A 25,329-nucleotide genomic window follows, 5' to 3' on the forward strand; every position below is an offset into this window, starting at 1 on the left:
TGGGTGAAGGCCCAGCCACCAGGTGTTTGCCAATGAACCCCACTCCAGGCCTGGCTCCAGAGGGAGGGCCCCGGTGACTGATGGTGAGGGAAACTGAGGTACATATTTCTCATTCATCATTAGGGGTGTTTTGAGCCGTGCTTTGTCTTGTCCTTCACCTGGGACCTGTTTGCCATGGGTGCCCCAGACAAGGGCATAAAGCTTAGCTCCGAGAATTACTGGGACACACAAACCCCTCCACCGCTGTCAGGTGACGGGTCATAGAGGGGGTCATGTCAAATGTGTTGCCACTACCTCTTGGGTGAAAAACTGTAGAACTGAATGAAAATAAAGTATTATTTGTGTCGCATTTGATTCGACCACAAATGTTATGACTATCGGTTGTATTTCGAATTGAGGAGGATTTGTTCTCTCCTCTTGGTGCATCTGACTCTATTTTTATTGTTGTCATAAAAATGAAAGAACATACAATGTTGCCTAGTACTGTTTTCGATGATCTGTCTGAAATTGATGTCATAAAAGAAAAATGTTTTAAATTGCGGCAATTTGTTGGCAACCAATTCAGGGTGTATCCCGCCTACTGCCTGAAGTCAGCTGGGACAGGCTCTTGCACGCTTGGCACCCTCGTGAGGATAAAGCGGTTTAGATAATGGATGAATGGATGGCCAATTTTTTTTGACCGAACATCGACTTTTAAAGAGACCAACCTACCCCGATCGACCAAATCGCGCACACACACACACACACACACACACACACACACACACACACACACACACACACACACACACACACACACACACACACACACACACACACACACACACACACGAACAAAACCAAACATACACAAACACACAGATCTTTTTTTCCCCCTCATTACCTCCTCCCAACCCTCGCAGTCGACTTGGAACCAGTCCGCTGGCTCCCGGTTCATCACAATCGATGTATTGGCACCCCTGCCTTAAAATCAGAGGTGATTCGCTGACTAGCTCAGTGCTTAACGCTGTTGTTTGCGCATGAGCAGTGACATAAAGGTCAAAATTCAGTTGTCATCTGACTGGTTGCCCTGTATGTCAATCATGTAACGGGATTGATGATAGGCTGACATCGTATGTTCTGCTCTACTTAGCGTCCTCGTTTAAATGGCAGCGCCACCACCGAGGCGTTTTCGACGCTTGTCATGTGAAAGTCCGGGAGCCGCATTGAAGCAACCAAAGAGCTGCATGCGGTTCGCGACAGGCGGGTTGGCCACCCCTGCACTATAGACCTATTTTCAGTTTGGAAACAAAGATGGCATCACCAGGATGCGCGCAGAAAGAACAGTAATTTAATTGTCAACCAAGCCTAAAGGAAAGAGCCTAAATTATTGCGGAAATTACTTTAAAAAAAAACATTTCCAGATGGAAAGCTACTTTCCGATCCTTATGGGATTTACCGAGTGGTAGGAATATGTTACAAACTGGCCCGATGTTCATCTTTTATTAAGAGGAGAAACCTGCAAGCCATGCCTGGACCATCATCAACAGACAGACAAACTGTATCCTTACAGCTAACTCTAGTGGCATGGAAAGGGTGAGTAATGTTGCCAGCTAGTCTGCCAGTTTGTTTTGTTGCTTGTTTTTACACAAAAGGGAGCTGAGAATCACTTCAAATTGTAGCTACTTAAGTTGCTGACATGTTCCAGCTCTGGTGAAAACCGCTAAGGTAAACAAAACCAACTCAGCTTTCCTGATTCCAAAATGGGAAAAAAATTCCATTGATGTCAGAACAGGATGCAGTATTTCTTTTAATATTCTAGCATAAAAGAAGTGTAACAGAAGCTAGTTCTTGTTCAATTAACTTACCTTATTATCAGAAAAAGATGGTTGTTTTTATGCCATAAAAAATTCAATGTAGACAAACCCTTTTGATAAAATGTTTCATATGTCTGAACAATATCCAACCTCTTGTGGAGCAAAGATATATGCAAGTATTTAACAGGTTCTCACATTAACCCTTTCAGGGACAGCGGTTACTACAGTGAAAAGCTTATTATCTTATCAGGCTACAGGGTGCATGAAAGGGTTAAATTAAACTGCTGCTGTGATTTTTATTAGTATATTGTATTAGTATAAAGAACAAGTGGATGGAACAGAGCCTAATTTGCTCACCCTGCGTAACCACTACCACGCGCAAAACGCGTGTACGGACTACCGTATTTTCACGACTATTCGGCGCACCGTACCAATGGCCGCAGTCTCATTAATGGGTGACATTTCTGTATTTTACACATATACAGGACGCACCGCATGAATAGGCGCAGTTTTAAAGTGGTAAAACATACGCTTAAACATACGGCATGCATGCATGCTAACACGTTCGCTAACACGTTAGCTTGAAGCACACACTGAAGCTCGAAGCTAAAACACGTTTTTAAAAAGGCAACAAAAGCAGGACTGAGTTCGGGTGTATTTTATTTACAAGGTACTCACGTTTTTTGCTCAAGCATCACTCAGAAAGCCATCAAAGTCGTCATCTTCTGTGTCCGAATTAAACAATTGTGCAAGTATCGGTAATCCATTCAAACCGCCGGGTTCCCCCTCGTTGTCAGAGTCACTCTCGTCGTCATGTGGCTCCACGGAAATGATGCCGGCTTTGCGAACAACTGTACTAGGAGCAACGTTCGTCCAAGCAGCTACAATCCATTCACAGATCTTGGCGTAACTAGCCCGGCGCTGCCTCCCACTCTTCGTGAAGCTGTGTTCGCCATCGATCATCCATTTTTCCCATGCCGCTCGCAACTTCACCTTGAACGCCCGGTTGATGCCGATGTCCAGCGTTTGGAGTTCTTTCGTCAAGCCTCCGGGAATGACGGCAAGCTCGGAGTTCATTTGCTTGACTTTGTCTTTCACCGCTGGTGTGAGATGGGCACGCATGGAGTCGCAAATCAAGAGTGACGGCGAGGCATGGAAAAAGCCATCCGGTCTCTTAACATACACCTCACTTAGCCACTCTCTCATTTTCTCCTCGTCCATCCAGCCCTTTTGGTTTGCTTTCACGATGACGCCAGCTGGAAACTTTTCTTTCGGCAGCGTCTTTCGCTTGAAAATCACCATAGGTGGCAGTTTCTTTCCGTTAGCATGACAAGCAAGAACGACAGTGAAAGCTGACTTCTCGTGCCCCGTTGTGCGTATCGCAACCGTGCTGGTCCCCTTCTTCTCCACAGTGTGGTTCACCGGGATGTCGAAAGTCAGCGGGACCTCGTCCATGTTGGTAATGTGGTTAGGCTGGATGCGTTTGTCGACAATCTTTTTACTGCAGTAGGTGCGGAAAACGGCCAGCTTTTCTTTGTAGTCCACTGGAAGTTGCTGAGCCACGGTCGTCTTCACTCTCATAGATAGATGGCGCCGTTTCATAAAGCGAAAGCACCAAGACGGACCTCCTTGAAAATGTTCAATTTTCAATTCTTCGGCTAACGTTTTCGCCCTTTAATGGTGACCGTGGAGACGCTTCTGCCGGCTGCTCTTTGATCAAGAATCCACCGCTCCAGTTGGTCTTCCAACTCTGGCCACCTCGCCTTATTTCCACGGAAACTGCGCTTGGTCTTTTTGACTTGGCGAAGCTCGTTCTCCTGCTTCCTCCATTTGCGAACCATGGATTCGTTGATATTAAATTCTCTGGCTGGTACCTGCTAGAGGCGTGCCTTACACGCCCACCCTTCACTCATTGCCGGACCCACCCCCTGCGTGCCTGTCCTCCCTCACGTCCACCTCTCTTCATATATGTAAATTATGGAGAGAGAGATATGTAAATATAAGTGCGCGGACGCACTTCACTGATTGGCCGACCGATTCCCCGCACTTCACTGATTGGCCGACCTCACTTCCGCCTTTTCTCTATATAAACAGCATGTCGGGTCTCAGCCAGATTTTGGAACTCGGCTCATAGAAAAGACGCATCGCATTATAAGGCGTACTGTCCATTTTGGAGAAAATTTTAGACTTTTAATAGCGCCTTATAGTCGTGAAAATACGGTAATTAATAATTCTTTGAGTGCGGGAAGATTTATGATAAAATTTTTGAATAAATAAGGCTGAAACACCTTTTTGGTCTGTCCCAGTCTTACTTCCCTCTCACAAAATACACCGCTGTTGATTTATTTAGGTTTATTTGCTGTTCGTGATACTGATCGAGATGTGTCAACGGATTGTCAAAACAACCTCCAAAGTGTTTCCACACAAGCGAATGCACTGTGTCATCTGAAAAATCTACTGTTCCTCACCACTATGATTTATATTGCTTGTTTGACGGTGCCGATCAGAGATGACGTACACAAGCAATATATATCAGAGGCGATTGCTCGAAGACTGCAAGGGAAGCTCAGCTTCCCCGAAAATGTAAAAAAATAAGTGATCAAATATAGGTGTGCACATACAATTGTATGTACATGTCATTGACTAAATACGCACAACAACGCGCTCAACTTTTTTTCCGAATCAGCTTCTTATTACTGGTTACAACGCCACTCACTCTCTTCTCATTTATTCCCGCAGCTTCACTGTGCTTTAAATTGTGTGGATGCTGAGTGTCTACAGCGCGGACGCTGGGCGTCTCGAGGGTAGTCCCAATGCATTAAAACGAGACGAGTCATTGGATAAATGTTGGTTTTGTCCCACCCACCGGACGTTCAGCGTCTTTGGGAGTCTACGGACAGTGGCCGTGTATCGGCTGGCCCAGACGCTGAGCTTTTCTGCATGATGATTGGATGATCTGTCTGAGGCTGAATTTAGTTTTGATTGACAGAGAAATGAGCCAATCACTGATCTTTTGGTGCAGGCATCCAGGGGAGCATTGTTCAATTCTCATTCTGATCTCAGTTGAACTGGAGACTTCTCATCATCTGAGCGACGCACTCTTTGTTGAAAACGACTAGCGACAAATTAATCTTTTATTTCTGGTGGGTTTTTTTGCAGTTGCTGTAGTTGTAGGACACAAGTTAAGTCCCCGGAAAAGACGCCTCGTTGGTATGACAGGGTCACAGATAATTTTCTTGAAAAGGAACGGGGAATAGAATCCACGTATAAATAAAAGGGCACATTTTATGATGTCGGCCGAAATTGAGCTTCCCCTCCTTGACAGACCAGCATCCGCCACTGAGATATCGATCTATATATATGTTTATGTATACACACACACACACTTCAAATTGTCCCTAGGTATGAGTGTGAGTGTGGATGATTGTTTGTCTCTGTGTGCCCTGTGATTGGCTGGCAACCGGTTCAGAAGACAGCTGATATAAGCTCCAGCACCCCCCGCGACCCTTGTGAGGATGGGTGGATCAGAAAATGGATATATGTATTATATATCCATTATATATATATATATACACACACACACACACACACACACACACACAGTTTCTACGAAACTCGTAATGTATTTCCTTGTGGAGAATGATCAAAAGTGACTCAGCTTGCCTGGAATTTGATAGCCTTCTCATAGAAACAGCCCTCAAAACGTATTTCTCACAAGTTGAGTTCTGGCCACGTGCACCACATGCCATCAGAGGTGATTTGCAATGATTCAGGAGGGGTGACTTGAGGAGGGAGTTTTGCTCTGAGGTGGTACTCCAAAATTATGAGGTCTTTTTTTTTTTTTTTTTTTACTGTAGATTACTCCAGCAAGCGTCAAGCAAGTAACATTGAAAGCAAAACTACCTTTGTCCGTGTTTCTACAGTCATTCACTGGTGTCCAAATACCTAGAAATCCAATGTGGAAAAAAAATAAACTAGCTTTATTTAAGTTCCAACATTTGTCTTTTAAATTACACATCTTGGCCGATGTGTAACGAGCCTTAGGCCATAATTGCCAACCAAATCAATGTTATGTATTCTAACTTGGTTGTCATTACAAAATAACACAAAGCTGTCAATCAAGTCCAAAGCGCAGGCACCTGGAGCCCCGACTCCCTCCTCTTTGTCCTCTCAAGCTGTTTCCTCTGTAGCGGTCATGCAAATCACCTGCAGGGTAAGATTAAAGTATTTAAATGTATTTAAATGAAATTGAAATGTATTGAGATGAGTGGCACGTCTGCCTGCAAGCCAAATCACGATGATTGCTGTGTGCATTCATAAGATGCATTTTTCCATCCTGCTTCCTCTTAGGAGATATGCAATGACATTCAGCTGACTTTTCTAACATAGTTTAATTATACGGGCACTGACAGTCATATTCCTCTGCTGATAGGGCATTTTTAGAATCCAATTGACAGGACTTTTTTTCACCATTAATAATGATCCCATTTCTTCATAATGATCCCATTTCTTGATATAGCAGACAAAGCTATTCAAGCAAACAGATCCTCCAACATGGTTCCCTTTATATTATGGCTCCCAGGTGATCAAACTGTCAATCAAACTGTATCTATATTGCACTTTTCATCCATCCATCCATTTTCCGATCCACTTATCCTCACAAGGGTCGCGGGGGTTGCTGGAGCCGAACAACTATCTGCACTCACACTCAACCCTTGGGACAATTTAGTGTGTTCAATCAGCCAGCCATCCATGTTTTTGGAATGTGGGAGGAAACTGGAGTACCCGGAGAAAACCCACACATGCCCGGGGAGAAGAAGTTATTCAAAAGCCAAGCTAAAACTGCAGTATGTATACGTTCCAATTTAGTGCCTATGTCTAACGCCCCTTGCATGTATGCTGATATGATCATTACTGTATAACTCTTACCAAAAACAAATGACTCTAAATTGCTCTTTGAGTCACTTTTCTGGCCATAAGAATGACAATATATGTCAGACACTGTTATGAAAAATGGTCGACAGACTGTTGAATGCCGGCATGTGCAGTGCATATGTGATAAACACATTGACGATAGAGACACAAACAGCTCTTGTGTAAGTGCACCGCCAACTGCCCGAGTCAGTGGCTCTGTCTTGAATGCTTCATTTGACTTCTTGCCCATGCATTTTAACAGGAAATACACATTCAGCGATTTTAATGGTGAAATCTCTCACGGTTGATGGGTTTGGGACCAACAGGTGGCTCTGTCAGGCTCCGCCTACGGCGGCACACCTGTTGGTCATCATGTCATTAGTAGGTTCTCTGTTGAAAGGACTCTCGGCCCGACCACTCAGTGTCGGGTTATTGTTGCTGTCACTGCTTCTGTTGGTTACTGCTTGTGCGAGCCTGCCATGGAGTTTTGTTTGTATTGCTTGCCATGTTTTTTTGTTTTTTTGTTACTTTGGGTTCTTATTGTTGCTCTTTATTCAGGATTTTTTTTTCCATGTGTTTCATTAATATATTTTGCTCCTCGCTGCTGCCTAGTGATGGGTCCATGAGGCGCGTCAACACAATGACACACCGTGTTGATACTGTGTCGCTGACCACTACCACCTGCTGGACTTTCAAAATCCCTTTAGCTAACCCACTTGACAGACTGAACTGACTGATTTGATGAGGAAGTGTATACAATATCATTCACATCCATGCTATCATATCATCGTATCATTCAATGTGTTTCAATAATGTGATAATCAGGTGAATGATGATGCTTGTGGGCTCAGTCTTCATAAATTTTTACTTAGAAAAATAAGATGCTCCAGTGTTTTAAATTTCAGTCTGTTGCATTTTTTACATGCAATTTCCCCTGCTGTGGAGAACACATGCTCACAAGGGACAGATGAGCGTGGTGTACAAAGGAACTCCTTTGCGAGGTGGAAGAGGTTTGGTAAAGAAGTGTGTTGGTCCTTCCAATACAACTTAAATGCATTGATCACGTGCAATATTCCCCTGTGTCAGGTTTCCCTGGACCTCAGATATTGCATCTACTGTTGCACCTCTCCCCAGTCTCCCCACCTCATCATCCAGATGCTGCCATAGGTCATCTAAAAAACAAAACCCAACAAATTGGCATTTAGAGCAGTTTCCAATAACAAATTATTTAATACTGATGAGTAACATGCCAGATGTCGTTGCAGAGGGCTGCGATGATGGTCAGGGCTGGGCCTCGATTGTGCGCCCGATGACACGCACGCACTCAGACCGCAGTCTGGATATGGCCTCCTTGCACCTGGAGGAACAGCGGAATCCAAATGATTTGAATCTTGGGTCTAGAAGTGTTGCTAATGTTAACGCACTCATAGACTCCAAACTGGAAGGAGTGTCTGTGACTCGACGCTTGAGGTGTTCGTGGAGTTGTATGACTGGTTGTGTGTGCAAGGTTGAATCGTGGCGCTCAAGTGCATTATAAAGCATTTTTATCATCGGGATGACCTTTGAACCAGACACTCGCCTCTCTTCAGACAACTCTACTGTAGCTTGATGGAATGGAGAAAGCACTAGTAATGTTTCTCTTATGATGGTGAACTCATCAGCCTTCAGTGGAGCCAAATCTGTCTTCAAGGAGGCCAGAGATACCCACACTGGTTCCCTCTCATCATAGAGCCTTGACAGCATTTCATAGGTACTGTTCCAGCGTGTTGGCACCTCATTGAGTTTCAGGGTTGAACGTCCCATCTGTTGCTGCACTTGAACAAGCTTCTCCTTGGCTATAGTGCTTGAACGGAAAAATGTGACAATATGCCGAGCTTTGTTCCTTATGTCTGTAAGTGCAGGGACCTGATCGCATGATTTTCTAACTAATAAATTCAGACTGTGTGCAATTCAAATTGAGTGGCGTATTTGGAGGTGTCTAGTTGATGCGATCATGTTTGGTGCTGCGTCAGTCAAAAGACACTTTGTTGGTTATAGCCCAGTATTCCATCATGGTCAAAATTTTGACCAAAAGAAAGTCAAAATTTGGCCCAGGTCCCCTTTTGACCTGGGCCAAATTGTCAGCAGTGTGATTCTGTGGAAAATATTGTACTCCCAACACTGATGAACACAACTGCATATTTGCATTCATGTAGTGACAGGTGAGTGCCAAGCAGGCCTCCATGTTCACTGAGGTCCACATGTAAGTTGTTGCACTCACTGCCACAGCTTGCTGTATTTCCATTTTCACTTTTTCCCGTTCCTCCTTGTAATTGTCGGCCACCATTTTCTTGGGGGTCTGAAAGTTAAGGCAAAAGCAAATACATTATCGGCAATTCATCTACTACTTTATGGAACTTTCACACAGACCTTTCTTGTTGGCAAAACATGAGGGTTCAAGGACCTGAATCAGTTCCTTGAACCCTTCACTCTCCATAATGCTGAGGGGCTGGGAGTCCTTGACAATGAAGTTCAGCAGTGACTGATCGAGCAACTGCTTCCTGGAAGCTTGATTGTCAAACATGAAGTGGAGAGTGAACCAATAATAATTATTGATTGCCAATTAATTCTCAACATAGCAACAGTGAAAAGATAAGAGAATGGCTGTATACCTGGCGTTATTCTGGATGTATCGGGAACTTCATCAACTTCCATTCTCATGCTTGGCCCCATAATGACTCAGCATGGTGGAGGTGCTTTTGTTGGCATATGATAATTCGACCTGGCAAATTTGACATTTCACCTTAAATAAACCTTGAAATGAATTAGAATTAGAATGGCAGAACACATGTCAATAATCTGAGAGGCACTTGGTGAGACAAGGAGATTTGAATAAATACCTTATTCTCCAAAAGGAGATCAAAATGGTCCCACACGGTGGACAATTTGCGTTTCTGCTCCATAACAGGCACGAACTTCGACAAGCGAGCGAGGGTGAGGTCTGGCTTGTTTCGGCAGCCGGCATCGTGTCGCTGGATGCACTTCTTTATAAACACTGTGTGGCGGGCTTTTGCTGCGCCGACGCAGCCTGGACAGAGTCGACGCAGTAATGTGTTGGTCACGTGATCGTCACAAATCAGCACACCCACTGACACATGGATTGCTCTGTGAGCTCGACGCATGCATCGGTGTTGCTGGACCCATCACTACTCCTGCCTGCTTTTTGGGGTCTGATAATTATTGGACTGAAAATAAAATAAAAGTAAAGTACGCACCATAGAACTAAAATAATACATCCTTTAATGTTAATAGAAGTTTTTGTTTCTATTTTTAACTTTTCACAAGCGGAGAATAGCCAGCAAGGGGTGCCACTGCCTCACTTACCTACGCTGACTGCACGCCCCTTGTACTGTATACAGCCATCTCGTTACCTCTGCGTCCCGCATCCGAGACGCATAATTTTCCCATGGGATGCACAGTTCCAAATAACGTGCGTTTTTGGGACGAGAGAGAGAGAGAGAGAGATTATATATATATATATATATATTCGAATCCCGCTTGGGGCAAAAATGAGCACATAACACCATCTAGTGTGGGTCCTTGGGCAAGATCCTTCACGCTTATATATATATATATATATATATATATATATATATAAACCTCATGTTCTAATAATCTAGATTTAGTTTTTCCTCATGGTTACTTAAATGTGGCATGTTGCGCTATGAATTACAACATCTTCTAAAATGGCTTTTAAGGATATATTTAGTGCATGCTTCATCAGCCTGTTGGGTTTGTGCGGATTGCCACTAAAGCCACATTCATGTTCCCATGGGTATAATTTGTCGTAACTTTGATCTCATGACCTTGCATTTTGTTCGGCACTTAAGTTTATGAGCAAATGTCTGCTAAATTGGCCATAGCTGTAACCTGTTTTAGTAGGGTTATAAAGACGGTGTAAAGATTCAATTGATTCATCATTACACAACCAACGAAATGACCCCAATTCTGAATAAATGTGGAGGAAAATTGATTCATCCCCTAAACTGCTGAGAAATATATTTTGGCACATATATAAAAATAGATATACCCATCTATCAATGTTCTATAGCACTTGTAAGGGTCACAGGTGAGCTGTATCGTATCTTAGCTGACTGGGTAAGAGATGGGGTACACTTTGGACCGGTCAAGCAAACAGCCATTCACACCTACTGTACATGCAAAAGCCTTGTGTGTTTTCAGTTCAATTGACAGCCACTATAAAGTAGCTTACCACAATAGATGTCTTCCACTTTTGATGAAAATCGTGCTGCAATTTGTGTTATTGGCAAGTGTTGGGTTTCAGTCTGGCTGGAACAGATTAAAGGTGCATTGTGTCTTTTTTTTTCTGTTTATCTTCTTACACATTAAGCCACGGTGACTGATGGACCATCGGTAAATGAAGCAGGTTGATTAACTCCCTGATATGCATTTTGTTTTCACAAATGGTCACTCTTATTTGCACTAATGTCGTCTCTAAAGAGCTTATGTGGACAGTTAGTTGGGAAAGTAGCCCAGATTGCGAGGTGAGGTGGCTGCTGCAAACTGAAAGCTCTGTGGGAAAGATGCCTGGAATACAGCTAATGGCTTGGAAGGTAAGCTTCTTTAGTGGCGTACGTAATAATGTCTCTGCATGATCTGTCTTGTTGTACAGCAAAGAGAACAGCACTCATCAGTTCAGACTCACCTTGGTGATTTTTTTTTCAGTTGTGAGGTGCCAACATATGCAAATCAAACACCATTGATGTGGTCATCTGAAATAAAAATGATCAACTAGATTAAATTAAATGAAGACTTTCATGCACCCTGTAACCTGATAATAATAATAATATTTTATAATAATACATTTTATTTATAAGAGCCTTTCAAGACACCCAAGGACATATGATAACATGATAAACTGTCCACTGCAGTAACCACTGTCCCTGAAAGGGTGAAATTATTATTATTTTTTGGGCAGTCTCCACTGCAGTGATAAACCACGCCCCATTTAATATGACAATAGGGCTATAAAGGTTTTTAATTTGATTCTCAGATCATCTTGTTGAATTCCTCACACAGTTCCATAAAACCAAATTGCCTGTAAGAGCCAGTATGAGTGGGAATGGTTGTCTGTTTCTGTGTCAACCGTGTGATTGACTGGTGATCAGTTCCTCCGACGCTAACCATCTGGGATAGGCTGCAGTTTCCCACTTTGCTTTTGACTCTGAATAGAAAGTCTGGAAATAAATTGGTGGATGAACAAGAAAACAGATATCCACTACAATTAAGTGGGACATCAAAATTGCATCTTGAAATTGCATTTCACACACATTCCAAGAGAATGCTTTTTCAAAGCTGAAAAGCAAAGAAAGAAAACATTTTTGGCAGTGACATACCCATATCAGTCCATTTATTGTTCTAAGATCACCCTTGAAGATAAATGTTAATAGGATTTACATTTTAATAACAATAGGTAGATTTGGTTCAAACGCGCGGTGGATCAGTGGTTAGCGCGTCGACCTCACAGTGCAGCGGTTCAATTCCAGCTCTGGCCTCCCTGTGTTTGCATGTTCAGCCCGGGCCTGCGGGGGTTTTCTCCGGGTACTCCGGTTACCTCCCACATTCCAAAATCACGCATGGCAGGCTGATTGAAAACTCTAAATCAGGGGTGCCCATTACGTCGATCGCGATCGACCAGTAGATCAAGGACTGGTCCCAAGTCGATCCGAAGGGTGTCGAGGGAAAAACAAACAAACAAACAATTGTGTCTCTGTGCATGTTAGTTCCAGTAGTATATATTTTGTGTTAATGCACACTACCCTAATCATTCTATCAGTCTTACTTTCACAAAAAGTATTTAAAAACGAAGATAAAATAAAGCAGGTCATCTTTAACCTACGGTGACGTGTGGCTTTGTCACTGGAAGTTGTTAGCACTCAGTAGTCTGCAGTTGCAGCTTTTGATCAGAGTTGTTGTGCTATATCTTATATCATTATCATTATTCTTATTCAGAGTTTGTTTTGTACAATTCACCGAGGGGACGGGCATCTGGAGGGCCGAGAGAAGCATTTAAAAACGGTACGCGTGAGCTACGATTGTTAACAGGCTGCCTAAGTGTGATGCATGCATCAGCGTCAGCCTATTGCTCGTCATGGCACCCGTGTGTACCTGCGTGCGTTGATCGAGGTTGGTTGCAAGTCCTCAAGAGTGGGTAGGGCGGTGCCAACGATTTTTTCTGCCGTCCTAACTGTCCGTTGAAGTCGGATTTTGTCCTTTTTTGTGGCGGCCCCAAACCAAACCGTGATGGAAGAACACAGGATTTATTCGATGAGTGCCGTGTAGAACTGTCGTAGCACCTCCTGTGGCAGGCCATGCTTCCTCAGCAGCCTCAGGAAGTACATCCGCTGCCGGGCCCTTTTCAGGATGGAGATGGTGTTGACTTCCCACTTCATGTCCTGGGAGACTGTGAATCCCAGGAACTTGAAGGTCTTGACGGTTGACACAGGGCAGTTGGATAGTGTGAGGGGCAACTGTGGAGAAGAATGTTTCCTGAAGTCCACGATCATCTCTACAGACTTGAGCGTGTTCAGCCCGAGGTTGTGTCGGCTGAACCAGAGCTCCAGCTGCTCCACTTGTTGGCGGTACGCAGACTCGTCGCCGTCTTTGATGAGACCGATGACCGTGGTGTCGTCTGCGAACTTTATGAGTTTGACAGCTGGATCTGTTGAGGTGCAATCGTTTGTGTAGAGAGAGAAGAGCAGTGGCGAGAGGACACATCCCTGTGGGGCTCCAGTGCTGGTGGTGCGTATTGATGATGTTGTTGCTCCGAGTCTCACCTGTTGTGTCCGTCCCGTCAGGAAGCTGAGGATCCACTGGCAGATCGTAGGGGACACACCGAGGTGGAGTAGTTTGGGGGTGAGGAGTTCCGGGATGATGGTGTTGAACGCAGAGCTGAAATCCACAAACAGAATCCTTGCGTAGGTCCCTGTGCTGTCGAGGTGCTTGAGGATGTAGTGCAGACCTATGTTGACTGCGTCTTCCACAGACCTGTTTGCCCGGTAGGCAAACTGGAGAGGGTCCAGCAGGGGCCCAGTGACGTTCTTTAGGTGGTTCAGCACAAGGCGTTCAAAGGACTTCATGACCACCGACGTCAGGGCGACAGGGCTATAGTCGTTCAGTTCCGATGTTGCCGATTTCTTGGGAACTGGGATGATGTTATATTTTGGTGTTCTGTGAACATATCGCAGTCATTTAATGTATAATTCATCATTTTCCAAAGATGAAAAGAGTTCTTGGTTTCTCCGGGGTTAAATAGGGTGGTTTCCACCACTTTTACACCTATTGCTTATTTTGTCTAATCTTACTAAATCATGCACAACACGCCCACAATTGGCATTTTGCAAGCTGTTCATTGTAAATGACAACTGGTGTTCAGCTGACTCAACAAGCTGGTTGAATGAAGGTAAACAAATTAAATTTACCCACACAACGTGTTTCGAATTAGTTCTTTGATTGGATGAGTTTGGTGTAGAATAACTTGACAGGCTCGCTCTGAAACAACCTTGACGAATAGAACAGAGACTATCATTGTCTGACTCTTTGCTAGAACATCAGCGATAAAACGGGCAAGCAGGTTGTGTTAAGTTTTGGAGAATTAGGAGCTAATCGTCATAAAGGGCTCAATGCTTTCAGCTAACATCGTAAGGAAAATCCTGACATGTGTAACAGGGCTAATTGCTGACTAAAATGATTATTCATAATGATTATTCAATCATTTTTTAATATATTTTCATATTTACACATCTAACTAGGTTATCTCAGTTACATACTAATATATGCTGTTAATTACTTCTATGAAGACAAGGTTAACATAACATTATTGGGCGCAGCACAGTGGGGACCCTGTGCTGTCGAGGTGCTTGAGGATGTAGTGCAGACCTATGTTGACTGCGTCTTCCACAGACCTGTTTGCCCGGTAGGCAAACTGGAGAGGGTCCAGCAGGGGTCCAGTGACGTTCTTTAAGTGGTTCAGCACAAGGCGTTCATAGGACTTCATGACCACAGACGTCAGGGCGACAGGCCTATCGTCGTTCAGTTCCAATGTTGCCGATTTCTTGGGAACTGGGATGATGGTAGACTGTTTGAAGCAGGATGGGACCTCACACAGCTCCAGGGATCTGTTGAAGATTTGTGTGAAGACCGGAGCCAGCTGCTCAGCGCAGACTTTCAGGCAGGAGGGGACACTTTGTCGGGCCCCGGAGCTTTCTTGATCTTTTGCTGCTTGAAGAGCCGTCTCACGTCCTGTTCGTGGATCTGTAGTGGAGAAAAAGAGGGTGGGGGGGGGGGGTAGGTAGAGTGGTTTCTGGTAGAGGTGTGTGCGTGTGGGAAATGGGGGTGTCCTTTTCAAATCGGCAGAAAAACATGTTTAGTTCATTAGCAAGACCCTTATTGTTCACTGTTTGGGGGAGTGGCATTCTATAGTTAGTGATTGCTTTCAGGCCATTCCATACAGATGCAGAGTCGTTAGCAGAGAACTGTTTTTTTACTGGGTTGATGAGAGCTGGTCGAAAGAGGAGGGGGAGGAGAAGAAGTCCTCGGTGAGAGAGGTTGCAGTTTGTGGTTGGGGGAAGGGACAGACGACTGGTCGAAACGGTTGAAAAAATGGTTCAGTCTATCTGCCCAGTCCTTGTCCTTCTCGATCACTGTCTTTGGGCTGTCATGGCCTGAGATGGTTTTCAGGCCCCTCCAGACACCAGTGACATTGCTGGCCTGTAACTGGTCCTCCAATTTCATCCTGTATATCTTCTTCCCCTCCCTGATCTTTCTTCTCAGCCGAATCTGCACGGCCTTCAGCTCCTCTCTGTTTCTCGACCGAAAAGCTCTCTTCTTCTCCTTCAGCAGGGTCTTTATGTCAGGATTAATCCATGGTTTGTTGTTGGAAAAACACCGCAGAGTTCTGGTGGGTACGGTGTTCTCCTCACAGAAGTTTATATAGTCCGTGATAGTGTCAGTGAGTGCATCAATGTCCTCCCCATGAACCTCGCTGAAGAGTTCCCACCTGGTTGTCGCGAAGCAGTCCCGCAGAGAATCTTCAGCTTCCGATGACCATTTCTTGACCATTCTGGTCACAGTTGGCTGCCTGTGCACCAGGGGTTTGTACACAGGCTCGAGAAATACCAAGTTGTGGTCTGCTCTTCCAAGAGGGGGGAGGGAGAGGGGTTTATATGCCTCCTTGGTATTGGCATAAAACAAGTCCAAAATATTATCGTCTCTAGTGGCACAGGTTACATACTGCTTGAAGGTTGAAAGGGAGGATGACAGAGAGACATGTATGCCATCATACACCACTTAAATAGTCGTCTTAACCAAATAAGATTAAGATTAAGATATCCTTTATTTGTCCCGCAATGGGAAAATTACAATAAGAATTCAGAAAGGAAAAACGCTGTTTTAGGGAGAGGGTAGGGAGAGGTAAAAAAGGGAAGGAAAAGGTAAAAGAGAGGGAAAAAAAACACGCTCAAACTATCCTCTTCCGAGGATAATTTAAGTCCAGGATAAAAAAAGACTATAGCACATGAATAAGCATATGACAGTTACAAGTCACAAGACATATCATGTATAAGGGGGAGGATGAATGGGAAGTGTGTGTGTGGGGGGGGGGGGGGGGGGGCGTGGGTAACCGCGACGTGGCCGAAAAATGACCAGCTGCACGGTCACCGTTGCGCTCTGCATTATTCAACCACGTCACGGGGGAAAAGAATCGGAGCGATGAAGACGATGGCTATGAAGATAAACAACCAAAGATAGTTTCGTTTCATTCTACTCCCATTTTTGTCCTACTTTTTATTTTCGTGCGATCATCGTGGAAGTGGAAGCATTGAACTCTGGAAGAGGAACTCTCTCTTTGTTGACTTAAACAACTCCAAAACCTCTGTCTTCAACTTTGTACAGTTTTTGGGTAGGCAACTTCTTGCTCTTGCATTTGTTTTTGTGTTGGATATTATGTGCTGTCTGATGGTTTGTGTGCGCACAAGTTAGCAACATTTCTTGTCAGTTCCCTATAATTTTCCATCTGGGAATTTGGTACACCTCTGTACAGTATACACACTCACCCATGCACACACACACACACACACGCACACACACACACACACACACACACACACACACACACACACGCACACACACATACACAGGTGTTTTAGTGTATTTTCAGGATGTCCGCCTTTCCCGTGGTCCTACCGGCTCCAAAAAATATGGTAACCATGAAAAAAATCGGCTGCGAAATGCTCCAATGTGTTCCACAGACTTCTATGGAGCATTACCGCACATACAGATATTTCTCAACAAAAACATTCACTTTGGCCTTTTAGTATAGTTTGGGGTAATAACTTCAGAAAAAAATGTTTGTTGAGAGATGAGGAAAATTGTGTGTGTGTGTGTGTCTGTGTGTGTGTGTGTGTGTGCGGGTGTGTGTGTGTGTGTGTGTGTGTGTGGTTTTTAAGTTGTGTGCCACTAATCATACATATATATTTTTAAATAAAAAAACAACTATCCCTTGTGTGTGCCAATTACGTTTTCGACAATGGTAAGATTGAGTGCAATTTTTATCATCCATGGATGATTGAAAATATTCCATGCCACGAGAATGCTGAGGAATCATGATAGGTATTTTTGGCTCAACAATATTTTTAATGGCGCCAGCAATGCCTCTTAACAGCAGCAAAACATAATCATACTGTGGCTTGCCAGGTTTCAACTCCTAATATGAGCAATACATGAATTCATGTTGTCTCACAGTCTCGTTATAGACAAGCATTTTACCGTGTCAGTACATGAACATGTAACGTCTCAAAGGGTTAAAGAAATTAAGAATAAAGACATTAATCAAAAAACGCTTTCGCACTGCAGTTGCTTTTTCAACTGTGTGATTGCCCAAAATGCGCTTGATAGCCAATAGATGCGTTTTCATTTGGGCAGATTTTTTTTTTTTTAATCCCACCGTGTGTGCTTTGGATCTTTTTCACACTGCAAGTAGGAAGATATACATTTGGAAGATATCCATGTACACTACATGTGGGCTTAACCTAAGTATTTAGTCAATTAAAAGACTGTCTTGAGGATATTAAAATATCACCCTTTCAGAGAAACAAATCACAGTTAATCATAATGGCTGCCAGGTTTGTGCCAACAAGGGAATAGTCACCGGAAACAGTTGAATAGGAGCGGTGTTGTGAAAGTAAATCAATTACATCCTTAAAATGTGTCAGATTAAAGAGTCTCTATGGTGTGCATACAGCATGCATGATGTAATTTATGGTTACGCTCCTGTGATTTGTAGCCAAGGAGTAGCACTGTTTTGCTTGTCTAACGTTCTTATGAATTAATGGCAAGCCACGACAGAAACACTGTCAAAAACATATCTGCCGTTGTACATAGGACAGCTCTTTAACAATTGGTTTCTCTTATTTGTTTGTTTTCAGCATGTCCATGTCCATGTGCTTCCCAGGAAGGCAGGCGACTTTGAACGCAACGATAGTGTCTATGATGAGGTATGAGTTGCTCTTTTGTGCTTTTGGATTCATACGATTCATTACGAAAAGCTACATCTGACTTGCACTTGACCTTACCTGCTAAGGGAGTTGGAGGAAGTAATATAAGTAATATAAGAGGTACATAATCTCTCTCTCTCTCTCTCTTATACATATGCACATGTTCCATCAACTTTCTACATCATTACACCCTTGCACTCAGACGTATAATTTTTTTGTTCCTCTCAAACTAATGAATCCCAACAGAACATAGGACCGATTTATATCACTATATGTTGTGTGTGCCAGGTGTGCTTGTTGTGTTGCAGGCTACCTTAGAAGTCATCCTGCATTTGTTGAACAGTAGTCTGCAATTATTATGTTTTGTTAAAAGATGGCTGTGTGGATTAGAAATGATATACAAATTGGGGCCTATCTAAAAATAAGTAAGTGAATAAGTAAATAAATAAATTGCAAACCCGTTATCTGCCTGTAATGAATCAGTCGGTAGTAATCCAGAATTACCCAATGGTCACCACACCCCTGCCGGTGACTTTAGCTAATGGGCAATGTAATCGTATGAAGAGATTATGGTCAATTAAAATGCACCATATGTATTATTGGAGTCTTCATTAGAATAATCTTGGATTTTGGGACTTGCACGAAAAAAGAAACCATCGTATGGACAATGAAAACAAAACAAGGGCACTGAAATGAGAAACAGGTTTGCCTGACTGTCATCTGACCAGCAGGCTTCCGTGGATCACAGCACCAATGAAAGTGGACCTTCTCAGCAAATGAAATCAGCTACTGGGCCACAAACACTAATTCTAGCCGATAAAGCCTTATTGCCTTATTATGGCGTCGAGTGTTTATGTAACAGAAAGCACCCAAGAGGTTCTATGTCTGGCTAATGACACGTTTTCCGATATTTCTTAAAACGTTGAAAAGATTGTGACTGAGCAATTAACTGTCGGATCGCTTATATCAATCAATTGATCCATCAAACTATCTTTATATAGTACTTTTCATACACAACTGTATTAAAAAAAGACATTGGCAAGGTACAGAGAAACCATATGAGGAGTGTGGGTGGGGGGCAGTGTCAGGAAAGCATCTGCCAATGACTGTTTCAATGGCGAAACTGTCTGGTGGGGGTGGGATTGATCGCGGAGGCCAGTCGGGAGAGCTGGTGAGGCGAATAGTGCTGAGAGCTCTTCATTTGTCTTCTCATTTGGCCTTTTCCTTTTAGCTTTTTAAACACATTTGTTTTTGTTTTTTTTTAATTCATTTTTGCTAGCTTAGGTGCTTACTTTTTTCCAGCGGTATGCCCTCAGAACCCCATGGCCTTCCCTGCCGGCCCAAACATAACCAGAATTACAGATCTACATTTACAAGTTGCAAAAAAAATTCATAATTTCCAACAGTCTCTTGTTTTCATTTCAAAGCATGTTTCCATTCTCTAATGGGTTTTTTTTGCATTGTCCAATCGGATTTCACCTTCAATGTTTTGCCATGCAAATATTCATTTGTACAATGGTTTCACAATCTCAAGTGCAGGTCTTGACCAAACACACACACACACACAAACAAACACACACACACACACACACTTTTTTAGACTCATGAAGGCCCCCGCTGATTTTTTTCTCCTTGGTTCCCTCATTGGTTCAGGTATGTTAAACGTCTGAGTGGTGGAGTTCGATGTGCATCGAAGCTTGATTTCCGAATGAGGACGATGATTAATAAATTCACCTTAAGGCGCACTTTTCCAAAAAATGTGGACTTTATGAGGCTCTAAATCAGTCAACATTGTTGCTGACTCGTGTGTTTCAACACAGAAAGTGATTTTTCAAAGCACTTTTAGAGTAGTAAGAAAGGAGCTCAACTGCTTTTGCACCAGTATCTCATGTGAGTATAATGTACTTTATTTGTATTTATTATTGATATTTAGTGAGTTCGTTCTTATATTAATCATTTTGATGGTGAACTGTTATATCGTAGTGTAGAGGTTTGGATTTGATGTCATGTTATTGGAAGGTGAAGGTAATGGTTTTCTGCTTTCCCCCTCAAATAGGTGAAATGCCTCTGTCTCTTATATGATGTAACACAGTTAAATAGCATTTTTTTACATTATTTGGTGATTTGATGTGATGGATTAGGTCATTTAAATACCCACTGAAGGACCGGGTCCAAAACTCACCACCCGCCACTGCTTTTTTTTCCACGTCACATGACAGAGACGAGTGTTTTTAAAGAGGTACGAGCGGTAACATCTGAAAACTAAGGGAAAAAAAGCAAGTGAACATGTGCAGGTTGCAGTTGTCTCGATTGACCCAACTGACAGTTATCGAAGTTATGTTTTATCGTGATTTCAAAACATTACAATACAAATATTATCAGAGTGGAACTTGCAACTGACATTATGCTTCAAGCTCTACTGATACGTAATGCAAATATAATTCACTCACTACTCATGAAGTAGTACACATGTGGTTCCTAATAACTTTAATTAAACATCTGAATTTGAACAAATGTGAGATGCGCTATACAGCCCTGAGGAACGAGACTCTCCGAACCACTGAACCACAACATTTCAATAAAAAAATAATGAACATGCCTTTCAGGGTGTTTTAAATTTCAATGTGACATTTTGAATTTGTAACAGGAGTCTGTTGCAAATGAATATCAATGACTTGCAAGTTTGATATGAATATTCTAATAACCATGGTTCATAAAATATATACATGTATTTCTTTCTCTATTCAGTCATTGTGCCCGAAGGGAGATATTAAATCTGCCATTCCACAGAAGTCTCAGTAGCAAATGGGTTTGTTTTGAATTTGCAAGAAGAAGATCATAAGGGTTATTGAGGGAACAATGGTCCTTTTTGCCATTTATATTTTTTATGTTATGCCTGCTAGATGTATATATTTTCCTTTAGAATGTGTAATTGTCTCATATTTCAAGCACTAATACCATGTTTTCTAAAGCCCACTTTGAATACGGCCAATCAGAAAATGAGAGAGTGGCTGTTTTCTTTCTGTGGCCAAATGGAATAGATGGATTTGGGAGGTCCATATAACTTCATATGTCGGCGTATGTGTATATATATATATATATGTATATATATATGTTTGTTTTTTGTTTGTTTTGTTTATTGAACATAAAACATATACAGTAATAATTTGACAGAAAATAAGGTAGATAAAAAAAGTAAAAAGAAAGAAATCAGTCTTCATTCAACAGTTATTATGTTCAAGGGAGTAGGATGAAGTAAAAAATCTTATCTAGTCCTACCCCGTTATGTGTTTATATCTACTAAATCATTTTTATATCAATCAGAAAAGAAAAAGTAAGAAGTCTCCATACTTTACCCTTAACCGTGATATTTTTACAGCTTTTGGTTTGTATCGGGATTATATACATCCTCACCCTGGCACTCTTGTGTCAATTTTCTCTTGTATTCATAATGGATATTTCAATACCTTTCTCTATTTATCAACTTAGTTCTGATTTATCAGTGTTTTATATATATATATATATATATATATATATATATATATAGAGAGAGAGAGAGAGAGAGAGAGAGAGAGAGAGAGAGAGAGAGAGAGAGAGCTGTCAATTAAAATATTGAATCAAATTAAAAATGCAACTGTCATAATTAACTCAAATGAACTAAAAAATTAATCGTGATTACTCACGCATTTTTTATCGTTTCTGAATTTCCTTTTATATTTGTTCTATTTTTTTACCCGTTTTAATGCTCTCATCAACATGTAATCATGGATCCGTTTTCTTTGTACAAAATGCAAATATTTATTGAAACAGCAATTTCAATTCGAAATTTTACATTAACATTTTTCATTTGGAGCAGTTATTCACACTTGGAGCACATAATCTCTCACACAATATAACTGTAATCAATAAGAGTAGAAACAATCATTTTGTCACACAACAGCTCAAAACGGAGCAATATAAAATTATAAAGTGCATACCTAAGAGAAATTAGTACTCAGTCTATAGTGCAGTTGACCCATGGTTTAATACTTGCGTTTTCTCAATTTGCTTTGAACATAGCTGTCATGCTAACTGCTCATTATTCAGCAGAGGCTTGTCAACCGAGTCTATTATTTCTCTCCCAAAACAGAAAAGTAACAGTAAATTAAGAGAAAAACAGTAAACTATGAAATGTGAGCCAGTCACTCGAACAGACAAGCCTGTTGACATTTTCAGACGAAAGGGAAGCTCGCTTCTTCCGTACAATGTGGCCAGATATTGAAAACAACCTCTCAGAAGGTACTGATGAAGCCGGTGTTGCCAAGTACTTGCGTGCAAGGTGAGACATTTCTCTGTGTGCTCCTTCATGTGTGGACCACCATTCTTGGGGACAGTCATCAATGTCAACAAGATGCTCTGCCTTGTAGCGCTCCAGACATTGCTCAAGACTGTCCTCCTCCTCTTCAGAAGAAGACTCAAGTGCAAGCAAAAGAGTTGGTGTCTTCGTCGGAGGCTCAGGCGTGACTTGCTTATCTCGCTGTACGGGCACCTCCTGAAGCAAGGTGTGGACCATATCCCACACCTCAGCCCTGTCAGGTTTGCTCAGACACTTGAGGTCCTTAAACCTTGAAACAAAATGTAAACCAACTTAAATACAGGTACGGGTTCAGATAAACAAAACAAGATTCATACATATATAAATTCAAATACAAAGCACACTGAAACGCAATGTTGAGAATGAGCATAAGTAAGAATAAAGCATGACAATCTGAACTTGGGTCTAGTGCTGTTGCAACTTTCAGTAATGCGATGTTCATCTTCTCCTTGCCACTCTCCATGTCTGCTAAGAAGGCTCCTTTAAACTGGATCATGTAGGCTGAATCGTCTTCTCTGACCTCCATTACCCGCGACAGATGACACAATGCTGGCAGCACCACCGAACAAGACACTCTCCCCCAAGAAGTTCAGACACATACCTGCAATAGATATAGATATATAGATAAGCACTTTAGTGGGGAACTGCTGATGCCTACTGTAATTTAACGAGCGTTCACATACCCACAACTCATATTGTCAGGTTGGTCCAAATTGACACTCAGGAATAACCAAAAGGAGGAGACAGGAGACTCAATTCTGGTACCAGGAGGGAAAGAGGAGAAGCGTTCGGTTTCAGTTCTCCACACGTAACCCTAACGATCTCCCCCTTCACCTCCTCATTTATTGGGAAAAGCTACTACATAGGTGTGTCCAACCTAAAGGGTGGGGGCTGTTGAACACACACTGAACTTGTTTGACTATGTGTGTGTATGTGAGTGCAATTTACGTACATGTGTGCAAATAGACATAAACATCCCGTTGCAGCTGGTGTTGATGTCTCCATTCACGGTTCAGCCTTGCTCGCTGTTTAGTCTTAACAGTTATCTCTTCCCAGCCACGTCCTCGAAAAGGTGGTTGCGACCCTAACTTCTCACACAGTACAGCAAGCAAAAGTGAGCACATAATGAAGAACATATAATGATTATAGATGTGAGTAAATAATAAAGGATAAATCTTTATTGAAAGCATAAGCGTTCTTCATTGCAGGCAAAGCCAACTAATGATTGCAAGCATAAGCGTTCTTCTTTGCAAGCAAAATCAAACTATACTGACAGGCAGAAGCATTCTTCATTGCGAGCATAAAATGACGACACGAGAATCAACCGAATAATACGTGAATGTATGATTACTAAACAATAATAAATCCAACACATATCCACACACACAGGTAGATATTTACAACACACAAGTAGACACATACACACACGTCTACCCGTCTGTTGTACACAGGTAGACATGTACAACAGACAGGTAGACATGCACACACATGCCTCATTCAAAACAGATTTTCACATGACATGGATACACAGTCATTTACCTCAAGTGTTCCAGCATAGCGATGAGCCTCTTCAATTTCTCCATCTCAGTATCTGTTGACATGCCAACGTTGGTTGCGTGACCGGCTAGAGCATCTCTCAGAGGTTCAGCATTCTGCAGAACGCGCTTTATCATTTCCAGGGTACTGTTCCATCTAGTTGACACTTCTTGTGCGAGTGACTCTTTCTTCTGATGATGTGCAACTCGTTGCTTCTCGAGGTCCGCTTGGTTTGCTGGACTATGCTTGAAGTGTCCTACAACTTTTCTGCATTTTCTCAATGCGCTGTCAAACAGGCTGTTGGTTAAAGAAACTGTGACTGCTCGGTGCAAAGCATGAACGATGCACGGGATGTGCTGAAAGGGAAGCAGTCTGGTTATTGCAACCATGTTGCGTGCACTATCCGTGGTTAATGAGACAATTTTGTGTTCAATTTCCCACTCTATAGCTACTCGCACAAAGTGCTTTGCAACAGTGTCAGCGAAGTGCCTCTCTTCTGTCTTTGCAACAGTCAAAGAATGCGACTTAAGTTCCCACTGTTGGTCAAAATAATGGGCTGTGACTCGGAGGTAGTTGTGATTACTAAGGGAAGTCCAGTAATCCCCGGTGAGTGCAACTGCTTGTGTCTTCTCCAACGCTTGGCGTACTTTATCCTTCTCCGCTTCGTACAATTTCTGCACCTGGCTTGTAATGGTGGCTCTCGTCGGCATTTCGTAGGAGGAGTCGTTCAATGCAATTCGAATGATTTCAGCGAGACCCTCGTCCTCCACAATCTTAATAGGCCTGCATGCAGTCACCACCCAGTTAGCTATGGCTCGAGTATGTTTGCTCTTAGTCGCGTTATCCATTTTCTTCTCTTTGAAATTCTCCATGGATGTCTGGGGGCGTAGTACTTACATCAGCCGTGTGCTTGGCCATTAAGTGGTACTTCAAACTCGATGTGCTACGATGATAACTGGTCTTGTCAGTTGAGCCATCTGGTAACTTTTTAAAAGTTCATATGTGATTTAGTATCCATTTCCGTATCTCACGCTGCCGCTCAGACTGTGGCTGACCAAACAGATGTGCGCATTTATTTTAGAACAACGCAACATCCGGTGACGTGTGGTGCCGCGTTAAACTCGCGAGAAAATTTAATCCTGCGAGAAAATTTTTAATCCAGTGAAAAATTATTTAA

The 25,329-nt window shown here is 42.5% G+C and overlaps 2 protein-coding genes across 3 annotated transcripts in view; one reads left to right on the plus strand and one right to left on the minus strand.

Moving 5' to 3' along the window:
• Positions 1–25,329, minus strand: part of LOC127607140 (uncharacterized) — a 212,966-nt gene that overhangs the window by 183,307 nt on the left and 4,330 nt on the right. The window contains exon 1 of one of the 2 annotated variants that reach the window (XM_052075266.1): positions 13,732–13,833. The exons of the other annotated variant lie outside the window; for it this stretch is intronic. The gene's annotated coding sequence lies outside the window, so the exon portion shown is untranslated. Of the gene's footprint in view, positions 1–13,731; positions 13,834–25,329 lie in introns of those variants that run through there. 2 annotated transcript variants of the gene reach the window in all.
• The window catches only part of fhit (fragile histidine triad diadenosine triphosphatase), a 151,126-nt gene that overhangs the window by 96,677 nt on the left and 29,120 nt on the right, over positions 1–25,329 (plus strand). The window contains exon 4 of the mRNA XM_052075333.1: positions 18,194–18,262. Within this exon, the coding sequence (XP_051931293.1) occupies positions 18,194–18,262 (69 nt within the window). The remainder of the gene's footprint in view (positions 1–18,193; positions 18,263–25,329) is intronic.

Source organism: Hippocampus zosterae, chromosome 9 (genome assembly GCF_025434085.1).
Source record: "Hippocampus zosterae strain Florida chromosome 9, ASM2543408v3, whole genome shotgun sequence".
Taxonomy (NCBI): Eukaryota; Metazoa; Chordata; class Actinopteri; order Syngnathiformes; family Syngnathidae; genus Hippocampus; species Hippocampus zosterae.